General features: G+C 31.8%; 1 protein-coding gene across 2 annotated transcripts in view; it reads left to right on the forward strand.

The window, feature by feature from the left end:
- The window catches only part of COL11A1 (collagen type XI alpha 1 chain), a 212,859-nt gene that overhangs the window by 184,441 nt on the left and 14,648 nt on the right, over positions 1–13,770 (forward strand). For both annotated transcript variants that reach the window (XM_061183781.1, XM_061183782.1), the window contains 3 exons: positions 8,867–8,920; positions 9,057–9,164; positions 9,639–9,692. In XM_061183781.1, the coding sequence (XP_061039764.1) occupies positions 8,867–8,920; positions 9,057–9,164; positions 9,639–9,692 (216 nt within the window). The remainder of the gene's footprint in view (positions 1–8,866; positions 8,921–9,056; positions 9,165–9,638; positions 9,693–13,770) is intronic.

Genomic DNA, 13,770 nt, shown 5'->3' on the forward strand with positions numbered 1-13,770 from the left:
AAGATTACATGGTATTAGTAAATTGCAAGTTTAATTGGTAAATTTATTCTTTAAATTTAAATAGAAAATTAGAGAGTAGAAAAATCACATTACTCTCTTTCTTGTCAGTATTTCTAACTAGACAGACTCTCTTGATTAAAAGGAATAAAATATCTTGAAAAAATAAAAATATGTTTATATGCATCAATGAGATGGATATAAATTAAGAAATTAAGATAATGTGTTAGTAAATTTATAATTGAACTTCTCTATAGATATATAGACAAATGGTCTCAGTGAAGAGAGAGCCTAGAAAAGGCTTAAAAATATACAGTAACTTGGGCTTCCCTGGTGGCGCAGTGGTCGAGAATCTGCCTGACAATGCAGGGAACACGGGTTCAAGCCCTGGTCTGGGAAGATCCCACATGCCGCGGAGCAACTAGGCCCGTGAGCCACAATTACTGAGCCTGTGCGTCTGGAGCCTGTGCTCCGCAACAAGAGAGGCCGCGATAGTGAGAGGCCCGCGCACCGCGATGAAGAGTGGCCCCCGCTTGCCACAACTAGAGAAAGCCCTCGCACAGAAACGAAGACCCAACACAGCCATAAATAAATAAATAAAATTTAAAATATATATATATATATATACAGTAACTTCATTTGTGTCAAATTAGACACTGCACATCAATGGATAAAAGATAGATTATTGAATATATTTTGCTGGGGCAGTTGAATATCTATATGAAAAAAATAAAGTTGGACTTTACATTTCTCCATTCACAAAAAATAATTCTAGTTGAATTACAATCTTAAATATGAAAAGGAAACTTTGGAATATTTTAGCAAAGATTATTGGAGAATAAATTTATGACCTCTGGTTATAAATTCTGGTCACATAGGTATGATCAGAATGGAAAAGTTGGTGTATAAAATATATTACAGTGAAAAGTTTCTGATTATCTAAAAATACTGAAAAGACATTGAAAAGGAAAGATCGAATCAGAAGAAAATACTTTTAACATACAGAAAGCTTGCAGCGAAAAATTTTCCAGAGTATCTAAGTGTATCTGACAAAGTAAGAAGAAAAGCATCAAACAGTAGAAAACAATCAGCAAAAGGCATGAAAAGCTGTTTTACACAAATGTTCCACAAACACGTAAAAAGATGTGTAGAAGTTAGGGAAAGGTGTGTTAAAAATGACATAGAGATACCACTTACATCTATAAATTGATGAAAATTTAAGTCTGACAAACCAGATGTTAGAAACGATGTTTTTCAAAAAGAAAATAATGGGGATTATCATAAACAGCTATTGTGAGCTAACTGGTACAACTGCTTTAGGAAAATTGTTCATTATTACCTAGCAGAATTTAACAATGAACTTTCCCTACTATCGTGTAATTCCATTCCTAGGTACATGCTCTGGATGATATCTTATACATCTTTACCAAGATACACGTGTAGAAAAAATAAGTGTACTGAGATAGGCATAAACTGAAATATTGTATGGCAATGAAAATGAATGTATTGCAGATGTGTGAATCAACAAAGATGAATCTCAAACACCTGATGTTAAGAAGAAAATTTATGTAGTGTTGAGCTGGAGAAGATGTATAATTTCATTTATATAATATGCAAAAAAATAAAAACATGTTGTTTAGCATTCAAACGCAAGTGGTAAAAGTGAGTAAATAAATGAAGACAATGATTCATTAAATTCAGAATGGTAGTTATTTCTCTGGGAGAAAGAGGGTTACAATAGTTGCAAGTGACATGTAGGAAGTTATACATTTGTATGCTGAGACTCTTAGATATTAAAGTAATTAACTGATTCATTCCCTGTATCATCCTTTTCATTATTAGAAAATTCTATAGTGGAGTGCTGCCCTTCTGATTTTTGATGAGATTATTTTAAAATAATCTCATCAAAAATTTTAGAGATGTTCTAGCCTCCCATTTTAAAAAACAATTTTTACGAATATAATAAGCTATTTTTATTCCACTCTAGTCATTTTGTAAACAAAATTAGAAGACTTTGTATCTATGAATTTTTAATGATATGAGAATTGTGATGACTATGCATTGCTTACAAAGCTATTTACATCCATTTTGATTTAGCAGAAGAATCAACATTAGGTCAGCCCAAATGAGCAGTATTATGCAAGTTTTCTTCTTTTAAAATGTGGCATCATTAAATCTAACCTGAACGATATTTAACGTAATGTGTTTAATTGTGTTCTGTATTAGGATTGGATAGATTGGCAGGTTTAATTGGCTTTCTCTGTTTTACACAATAACCTTTTTTCTTTAGCAGAGTAAAATATATTTTAATGGTGTAAAGATTAGTGTCAACAATCTTATTACTAAAACTATAATTTGCTCTAATTTAACAGTAACAATTAATGCTTGCATTCTTTTGAATTACAACCAACCAAACTAGTCAAGAGCTCTACCTTAACCTAAAAAAAAAAAAAAGAAAAAAGAAAAGATGGCTTAGATGAAAAAATAGAAATACAAATTATTTACTTAGGTCTTTCTCAGCCTGTAAACTGACACTCTTCATAGCTAACTATCAGCACAAACTAGTCCCGAATGCTGTTGCATTAGAATCAAATAGACCTGGTTTCAAATTCTTGCTTTGCTACTTATAAATACAACTTAGAATAAGTTAATTTCTTTGAGTCTCAGTTTTCTCATTTATAAAGTAGGCAAAATAACTAATATTCCATGCTGGAGTGAAGACTAAATTAATAAAATGTATATTTAAACCACTACATCTAATATCTGGATTTATCAAGAGTTCAAAGAGTGGATGCTCTTCTTAAGGAGTTAAATACAGATTTTGAATTATGCCATCATTTATAAACAAAACAAGCATATTAAATAAAATATACAGATAAGATAAAGACATTTTCTTCTAATTTCTGAGTTATATAAATTGAGATGAAAGTTTATTAGCAATAAATTCATAGTAACTTCATAATTAATTCCATTTTTGAAGTATAGAATACTGTGATTCTGTTGAGATGGATACAAATTTGTATTATTTATTTATTTGGTGTAAGTTGATGTAAAATCATGTAGCGTAAACTGTAAAGGAATTTCCTATGAGAACTATTGCTAAAAAACAGAGCATTAAATTCACGATGACTGCATATAATTTTTTTTTTTTTTAATTATTTAATTATTTATTTATTTATTTTTGGCTGTGTTGGGTCTTCGTTTCTGTGCGAGGGCTTTCTCTAGTTGCGGCGAGCGGGGGCCACTCTTCATCGCGGTGCGCGGGCCTCTCACTGTCGCGGCCTCTCTTGTTGCGAAGCACAGGCTCCAGACGCGCAGGCTCAGTAGTTGTGGCCCACGGCCTAGTTGCTCCGCGGCATGTGGGATCTTCCCAGACCAGGGCTCGAACCCCTGTCCCCTGCATTGGCAGGCAGATTCTCAACCACTGCGCCACCAGGGAAGCCCTGCATATAATTTTAATAAAATGGATTTGCCAAGCAACAGGGATTTAGAACTAGTTTGAGAGATAATAATGTGATTAAAATGAGTTAGAAGGAAGCACTTGGGAACTTTATTGTATGTCTGTGAGGTCACTTTGTTTATGCACTGGGTGAACACAAAGCTCCTGAGCCTAAAGGGATATGGTGCAGAGTGAATTTTGTGAATTGTAGCTGATGCGGAGAATTCTGTCTTCACCAACCTTTGCATTCAGCCAACAGGCAACAATGTCTTTGATGCAGGAATCAATTTAACATCACCCTTGTGGAAACAGCAAAAAACATTCCTATACAATAATTATAATATCTGACCTACACACTTATGACTTAATTGAATACAGAATTGCCTTACCATTTATTTCCCTTTAGTTCATCTAGAAAGCATAATTTTAAGTAAGCTTTGTATGTATTTTATGGAAATTAACATTTCTCTTATCCTTTGTTTTGCTACATTGGAACAACAGAAAAAGACCAATAACAATTTTGCTATAGCATTCATAGCAGAAGTAGCAATGAATAGAAATGTATTGAAAAGTATTATCACTTTTTTCCTTGAGTGACTCTTACAAATAAATGATAATAAACCCTCCCAATAGAATATTGGTCAGAATGTTGCGAGTGGCAGTGATACTGAGAAACAACAGTCTAACAGTTATTGAACAAGTAGGGAAATTAAGTTGACATTTGTAGTACATGTACATTCTGTCATGCATTTTAATACTTGAGAATAAATGTATATTTCCTTGAGGCACTAGAAGATTGTACAGTTTTTATCAGTAAGCCATAGAATTTTAATACTCAGGTTATCATAGCTATTTGAAACCAAGAACTAGTTCAAAGCCCTTTTACTGAAAAAAAATCTAGAGATGACTAAAAAGATTTAAACCTAACCTGAAAATGCATATATTAAATGGAATTTTAAGGAGTCCCATCTCATTTGCCAAAGGAAAATTTACAATAAAAAATTAAAACAATAACTGATATTATTAATTAATAGAAATACAAAGGAAGCTTTAACCTACTATATATGCCCATATATACCATATATGTATTCTTTCCATCCCTATGCCTTTATGCATGAATGTGGATGGTCAGATTAGAAGGAAACATCCCTCCCATATCTACCCACACTAAGATTTAGATCAGATATTAGGTTCTCAGGAAAGCTTTCCCTACTGCCTAACTAGATCAGTGTACCTATTTTGTACACCTACTTCATCTTTGTGTGTTTTACAGTGTACTGTATTTGCTAATTTTGTTGTCTGTCTTCATAACTAAACTTTGTGAACACCTTAGGGTTTCACTTTTTTTTTTTTTTTTTTGTATTCTCCATGCACAGCACGTTTCTGGCATATAAGGAAGACTTAACTATTTGCAACATGTATGGAAGAATGGGTAATTGTAGAATAATATAAAATGTGAATAGTGGAGAGAGGATTATATTGTGTATTTTATATGAAGTATATTTCTCATAGCAAGGAAAATCTCATGTAACGGTGATTACTGGTGGAAAATTAACCAAGGCTTATTTTATTTTCATGTTTTACAAGGCATTTTCCAATCAGAACACTCATTACTTCGTGATAGTACAGGAAGTAATTCACTATATTAAGTCCTTGCCTCTCTGCTTATGCAGATATATGAGAAAGAAATGACTAAAATAAGAATTTGTCCATAGGCATTGTTTAGTTTTTTTTAAAGGGAACTTCCTATTCTCTTAAAAAAAAGTGTTATCTGTTTTCATCCTAGTTTTTCTTAAAAAAATCTGCGCCATCTGGAAAAAATATAAGGAATAAATGAAAATGGGAAAAATGAGATAAAGAACAGAGTAAAACCATTTAATGTGGATTTCCAACATGATAAACATCAGGCATTCATTCAAAGAGGAAAGAAATCCTTTTGAGATGAAGAAACTTTTTATTGAATCACAATTTTGTGGCCATGTTGTAGTTTACTTGTGTTTAATTCTCTAGGCTTTTCAAACTCAGATTTTCTTTTCTACCTTGCAGTAAAAGCAATATTTTTGTTACATTTTAGACAGTTGATGACTTGCTTTTCCTAAAGCTAGATATTTATAAATCTTCTATACTATAAAGTTCATATGTGTAATTGCAATCTTGAAGTTAATACCCCATACCTTTATGTCATTAGTTTACGGAAAAATCTTCATAGAATAAAGAAAAGCCCATTATTCAGTTGAATCTCATAATTTCTATTCCCCAAATTATTGTCATTATGGCTGTTTTACCCAATTTGAATAGGAATACTTTAACCATCACACCAAAAATGTATTTTTTATACATTACAAAATAATCAACACAATAAGTATAGTTACCATCTGCACACCAAAATGACTCAACTCTTTAACACTAAGAAATATTTGAAGCTTATGCTTCTCTACAGAAATCCTCTTGCATAAATAGTATGAAATTCAAAAGATACACTTAAGTTTTAATGCCTATATTATTGTTAACAAATTGTTGCTGCCTCAAGAGACTGCTTACAGGATTTATGTATGCACTTCTTATCTTTGGGTCGAGGTGCAATGAATGCCTAATAATATATGAAGTTATAGTGATGATATTGAGAAGATAATTACTAATGATATATTCATTGACTCTCTCAGAGATAAATGAGTTCACAGAACTCTGAGTTTGCTGAAGTGCCTGATGCCCATTTTAAATGTGGATTTAAAAGACCATATGAAAGACTAACGTGTATCCACCATTAGAATATTAATATAGCATCTGAAAGAGAAAGTCATCCTGCCTCACCTTATTTTCACCAATTAACACTGTTTCTGCTACTCTCACCAAATTCCAACCTCAATCTCAGTTGATGATTTTGAGCACAATTCATAACAAAAATTGAAGTAAACAAACGGAAAACAAGAGAGTCTGGGGAAAAATGAAATACAATTTCCTAGAGATCATTAAGTTTCTTTTTTAAAGTTTCTATCCTTATGTCTGAACTTGTGTAGAAATTTTCAGCACAGTTAAGATTCAGATTGAATCTTAATGTTTGTTAAGTAATAATAAAAATCAATTAAGTAGTGGAATGAAATAAATATTTTATAATACAATTATAAATTTTTTATGTCTTAGAATGAATTTATTATGAGTATATATATTGTGTAGCCCACCACAGTAAGAGGCCAAAAGCACTCTTATTGTATTGGACTATCAAACCAAGTGCCCTGCTTGTGTTGATTTGAGACGCCTTAAGTGAAAATATCAGTGACCTAGTATAATGAGTAGGAACCAAATTTAGACACAGTGGGAATTATAACATATTTCTAGCTTGAAAAATAGTTGTTTTCCTTGATACCTTGAATATTATATGTTATGTAATGTAACTGATTCCTTTCTACATGTTTATTACAAAGATTAGAAATGTCAAGTTTTATATTTCACAAATGACTAGGAGAATGTAAGAAGGAAATGTGAATGTCAGATTTCAAGATCTGACTATATATTACAGGATCGTTTAGCTGACTTTCAATTTTCTAGTTAAAACAAGCAGTTTCATACATGGAGTTCATATTTTTCAGGTTTTATAAACAGGATGTATGGAAAAAACTAAGTTGTTGACATGGTGTCTCTAAATGTATTTTGAAAGTCAGTTTTGTTTGACCTGACTCTTAGGTTGCCAACATGGTGAAAAGTATTGGTAAAATAATAGAATTTATATAGAATAACAATATCTAATAATTTTAGTAACAATAATAAAAGAACTAATATTTGTAGTGTTCTTTATGTCTCAGGTACTTTTATACACCATTTACATTTACCAACTCATTGAATTCTCATGATGATGCTGGGAGATAGCTACTGTTATAATCCACATTTTGCAGAGAAGTAAACTGAATCACTCACAGGGTGTGTAACTTGCCAAAGATCACAAAGCTTGTTGATGGCAGAGCCAGGATTTGAATCCAGGAAGTCTGAATCCTGGCTTTAGGCTCTTAAGCTTCAGATTCCATTCCTGTATTTGATACTGCTCTACTGGAAGTTCACAAAATATTTTTTCATGTGTTACATCATTTAAATTTAACAACAATTCTATAGCAAGAGAATTCGTATTAATAACATTTTATGGATGAAAGAACTGATGTTCAAAAATACTAATAATTGACATTATTTATTAATCAAAATTATTTATTTAGCTAAATTAATCATTAATTATTTATTTAGCTAAATTATTTATTTAGCTAAATTAATCATTATTTATTTAGCTAAAACTAAAGAGAAATAGGGAGAGAGATACCTCACAAAGATAGGGGAAAAAATATATATATATATATACAAGGAGCAGTATTATGAAAAGCTTTAAATATATATAAATTATATATAATTTACATATAATAATTAGCATTTTTCCATAGCAATCCATGCAGATATACAAAAGTTATGCAAATACCAGAATATCTTCTTAAGTTTTTGAATGACATATGGAGTATGAAGATTTTTTCCTGCTTTTTCTCTAATACTAGGTTTTAAAAAGTCATACTATTTTTTATGCCACTTAATTATGTGAATTACATAGTTCCAGAGAATGAAAATATAATATCTGTTGACCAACAAGATTTTAAATTTTGTACTTTTCCAGTTTGAACATGATCTTATGAAAATGTATAATGTATGGATCTTCTAAGATTAAGAAAGGAGCCAATCTTAAAAACACATATAATGATGGAAGTGAAATCTGAAACCTTCAATTACTTCCTAATTATACAACAAAATAAATGATATCTGAGTATTTAACACACTAAGGGTGACTAAGTCATCAGCATTTCTTTAAAATTTTTAGCTTTATTGTTTCCTTACATTGATATGATGTGATTATCTGTATTCTACTCAATCTGTGCTTCATTTGTTTTTAATATTCTAACTTGGGCTTCCCTGGTGGCGCAGTGGTTGAGAATCTGCCTGCTAATGCAGGGGACGCGGGTTCGAGCCCTGGTCTGGGAAGATCCCACATGCTGCGGAGCAGCTAGGCCCGTGAGCCACAACTACTGAGCCTGCGCGTCTGGAGCCTGTGCTCCGTAACAAGAGAGGCCACGATAGTGAGAGGCCCGCGCATCGCGATGAAGAGTGGCCCCTGCTTGCCGCAACTAGAGAAAGCCCTAGCACAGAAACGAAGACCCAACATAGCAATCAATCAATCAATTAATCAATCAATCAATCAATAAATCTTTAAAAAAAAAATATTCTAACTAAAATTTGTACATAAAAAGGGTTTTGAGTTTTCTCAGTGTTTTAAACTAAATTGCTATAGAAAGTCACGATTTATTAGACTCTTTAACAAATTAAACTGGGGTATTTGTAAATAAGTCTTCAGTTGCATTACTTTTATATGTTATATATATTTTAAATGCAATTTTATGTTTATAGGGTCCTCCTGGAGCTGCAGGTGCAGAGGGAAGACAAGGTGAAAAAGGTGCTAAGGTAAAATATACATTACAGGTATTATGTTTGAAAAACTCACGTGTACGCTGGACAACATCTATTTCAGTACTTTTAATAAAATAATAAAATGTCTTTTTTCATTATTAATGCATTCACATATTTTATTTTCTAACAGGGAGAAGCAGGAGCTGAAGGTCCTCCAGGAAAAACTGGCCCAGTTGGTCCTCAGGGACCTGCTGGAAAGCCTGGTCCAGAGGGTCTTCGGGGCATCCCTGGCCCTGTGGTGAGCATCTGTGCTGAAAGATGTCATTTTGAAAATAATGTCTTATTTCTAAGAAAAATTATGAATGAAAATATTTATGTCAGCATTATTTTATAAATTGTGTGCAGTAAATATTATGTAATAAAGTCAGAGACCCTTAGAATATTTAAGTATGTCATTTATTTAATAAGTTCATGGTGAAATTCTAACTTCTAAAGGTAGAATAGAAAACTAAACCCTGAGATCTCAAAGATGTATAATTTTTATACACGCATCCATCCATCCATGTGTGTGTATGTATGTGCATGTAGACACATACACAGAAAGTAAAAAGACTCAAAAATTGCTTACAATATTTGTAGATGTCCTCCACGTGATGGAATTCATAGGTGATGTTTGCTTTCTTTCTTTTCCGTATTACCAAAATTAAAATAAAGAAAAAAATATGTCTGCTTTTGTTAATTAAAAAAATCAATCATGTTTCTTCTTCCACAGGGAGAACAAGGTCTCCCTGGAGCTGCAGGCCAAGATGGGCCACCTGGTCCTATGGTGAGTAGCACCTTTTTCTGTTGTTTAGAATTCCAGAAATGAAATTATTTATAAGCTAGAATTCCTGAAATTTAGTCTTATAAATTGGTTTATATTCTGTACAGCATTCAAGGAAGCGTATTACTCAGACCTAAAAAGAGAAAAGTAATCCTAACTGATAAGTTATTTGGAAAATACGCCCTTGATCAGAAGATCTTTCCTTTCTTATGTCCAATGGATGAAAAAAAATTTCCATTCTGAATAAAATGCCACTAATGGCCCAGACAGTTCTTTTCCAAATGTGGACAGTTCCCCCAAATGCATGCAATTACACTTAGTTTCCTGGCACTTCATTTAAAAGAATAACATTGGCACAGGCATACAGTGATTCTTTCACCGAATAAATTGTTCTCTTCATGAGTCATATGGGCTGAAAGATAAAGCATTTACCCCCGTGAGTGAAGAGAGGTATAATTGTTACAACACCAAAGCTTGGTTACTCTCATAAACTGTGTATGCAAACAACACACTTGAGCAATGCAATAAAGCATTTAGTTGACCAGCATATGGTTCATAGATAGAGTTTATTATAGGAGCCAAGGCTATTCTTGCTACAAAATTTGGGCAGAAAGTGAGAATCCAAGTCTTGCCTTTAAAATTATTGCTTACTAGGTAACAGATTCTATTTCATGGTGGAGATATTTGAACTTCTTTTTCCAAAATAGTAATATGTAAAGGGATTAATTAAAACAGGAAGCAATACATATAGCACTATTCAAGTGTAATATATATCGGTTTAAATAGTCAGATTTTCCATACAGAAATTTAAATTTTACAAAACTGCCTCTTTTCATGAGTATATCAACTACCTCAGAGGTATGTATGTGCTCAGAAGCCATCAAAACTAGGATTTGCAATCTTAATCATTCAGGAGAACTTGGCCATTTCTGTTAGGAAAAATGTCACAAAAATTTCCTCTAACATTCCAGATATTTCATAAGTGTTACAGAGATTATTTTTTTAACTTGCACTGAAAAGTTAAAGATCACTTAGTTTAATAAATGGTTAAAAGTTATCAAATTTTGAGGAGATTATCAAATCTGCACATTACTCCATTGACATAAGAACAGGGACTTGACAAAAGTAGGATCATCGGTTCTATGTCTGCATCACTATTTAGGGAATAGTCTTCTTAGATATGTTAAATTCCTAACTGTACAAAGTCATAGCCTAGGAAAAAAAAAATACTTCACCTTAATATCACCCTAAAATTTGCCAAAGATTTTTTTTCTTGTTATTTCAGATTTTTCCAATAAGTATTCTGACCTTTCTCCAGATGAAATAAAAAGCATCAAGCTGGAGACTTCCTTCAGCTAATATTAAAAATAAAACCATCAGACATACCACCTGATTCTGGCTTGCAAAATTTATATTTCTGAATCTTAGGTAAATGTGGGTTTACAGAGCAAGGAGCTAAATAAACAACTCATATCCTTTTCCGCAGTGAAATGAAAAGCATCAGAATTGAGCAACATGGGTGCCATTTCTTTCTCTGGCTGCTTGTTTTATCAGATAGTACTTAGAATGCAAATCTATTGTAGCTTTTTCATACCATCAAATAGTTTGATTGTGCTGTCTAATTTTAATGAAAATGCTACTTGGTCTACAGGAGATGAGGATTGGTGGAGAAATCATCTTCAGGATGCATTTTATGGCAATTTAATGAACTTTTCAGCTCAGCTAAGAAATACTGGTACTTATTTTAGTAGGCAATTTTGTATTAGAGTGAGAAGTAGCATATCGTGATTACTGGTTAAGATCATCACCTCTCAACCCAAGAGCCCTGGTTTCAAAAATGAGCACTACTACCTGCTTGCTGAATAAGTTTTAAGTAAGTTATTCAATTTTTTTTAAGTCTTAGGTTTCTCATCTGTAAAATGAGAATTTGAATAGCATCAATCTTATGGGATATTATGAAGTTAAAATGAATTAAATGGGGATATTAATATCTTTTACCCCACGGGGTTCTTATGTTAATTAGATGAGCTATTTCTAAAAAACAAAACAAACAAACAAAAAAACAACTTAGACTATTTTCTATATAAGTAACAGTTTAACAACTTTATATTAACCTTTGGATTAGAAATTCTTTGGGCTAGAGTGAAACAAACACCGGTTAAAACTCTTAAGATGATATTTGGTGTCTGACCACTCTATATGATCAGCTCTACTAGAGTTTAGATATGGTACAATATTTACTTTTTACTTCAATATTTCTCATGGCAAAAATTAAACTTCTACATATGCATGAATTTTATATACAGATAAATATTCAGAATCATCATATGGAACTGAGAATAAAACAGTACGTGTGAAATCTAAAAGAAAGCTAAGGACAATGATGAGATTGTATAAAGAATTTTATTTGAGGATTTTTAAAGTTGAACTGCTGGGGTGTTTTTTTTTTTAGGAAATAGCAAAAAGCAGATGGGAATAAAATTGAGTGTTTTAAAGAGAACAGTAATGGTTGCTACATTCTCTCCTCTGCTGCATAGTCAAAATAAGCGTGATTTAATCATTTTAAATTAATTTTTATTTTATTTTTTGAAGGCACAATTAGCATCTATTTTAGTTTTAAGCTTTTATTTTGTTTTGTTTCATAATCTTTCATTTTAAGAACCTATTTGTTCCAATGTAGCTGAAAAATTGTTCAGTATTTATCTTCAGACAAGTTTACCTTACTATTATCATACATTAATTCTTTTCACATACTGATAAGTAAAATATCTGATAACATTATTTGTTAAACCATAAGTGCGTGAATAAATGGTAGGATGGGTTACTGAATTATATTTTGATTTTTTAAGTGCTACATTTAACTTATCTGTAAACAGGTTTGAGATGTGTAGCATTCCATAATGATTAAGCAGGTTTAAAAAGCATTTGTCTTTCACCAAATTAATTAAATGTTATTTTACAATAATACATTCTAAATAAACAGTAGGATCTGCATTTTCTTTAAACTTCAACACATTAGAATTTTGAGATGCATTTCAAAGCAAATATTCTGTACAGCATAATACAGCAGGGGAACATATTTGATTGTGTATTCTAGACACTTAAGAATGTATCATCCCTGTTTTCCTTTTCACTTTATTACTTATGAATTATGTATTTCCCTAGGGTTTTTCAGTTTACAATATCCTAAGAGGAAATAGAAAATATGTATACCTGAAATAATATTTTTATATGCAGAGTTGATATTTTTGATATGGTCCAGGTTCAGAGGGTTATTTATAACTGCTATCAACATCATAGCTTTACCAATTTCTATTTCTAACTGATGAAAATGATAATAAACTGATTTTGCTTGGCTAATGCCTCCTTAGATATAGTTCACAATTTTATGAGATTATTAGCTTAGAGGAATTAACACTATTTTCCTTTAACTCCTTCCTGAATAATATTTATAGAAATGATTTTAAATGCATTACAAACACAAAAAATGTCTAGTATGTTTCCCATTACCCCCGAGCAATTACGATCTGCAGTATTTCTTCCTTTTTGCCATTTTAGCTTTTACTATTAGAATGTGATGAGAAAGCTGATTGATAACTATCTGTGGCATATCAGAAACAAATAACAATCATTTATATTACACTTCACTATATGCAGTACTTTTGTAAGCCTGGTTTTTCTTTCATTATCACGATTCTCTGACACAGTTATTATTAGAACACTTTTATAAATAAAGCTCTGAGATAAAAAGGAACAGACCTAAGATTACCCAGCTAATGAGTGGTAGACCTGAGACGCTGAATGAAGCAGTGTTTGGAATATTGATGCCCAGCAAACGGCATTCCTATTAGTTCTCCCACTTAACAGCAAAATTTCTGTAAAGTGTATCGCATACCAGAAAGAGTTTGAATGTAAAATAAGAAGTAAAGAAAGAAAAAAAATCTGGCCTTTTTAATAGTTTTGTGTTTTCAATCTAAAGAATGTATTTACTTTTAACTGACATATGTCAATTTTAACCAATATTTTTAAATGGTTTCTGCTACTGATACAGGTATATTGTTCCTTCATGCAATTACGTATT

Source organism: Eubalaena glacialis, chromosome 3, assembly GCF_028564815.1.
Source record: "Eubalaena glacialis isolate mEubGla1 chromosome 3, mEubGla1.1.hap2.+ XY, whole genome shotgun sequence".
In the NCBI taxonomy this organism is placed as follows: domain Eukaryota; kingdom Metazoa; phylum Chordata; class Mammalia; order Artiodactyla; family Balaenidae; genus Eubalaena; species Eubalaena glacialis.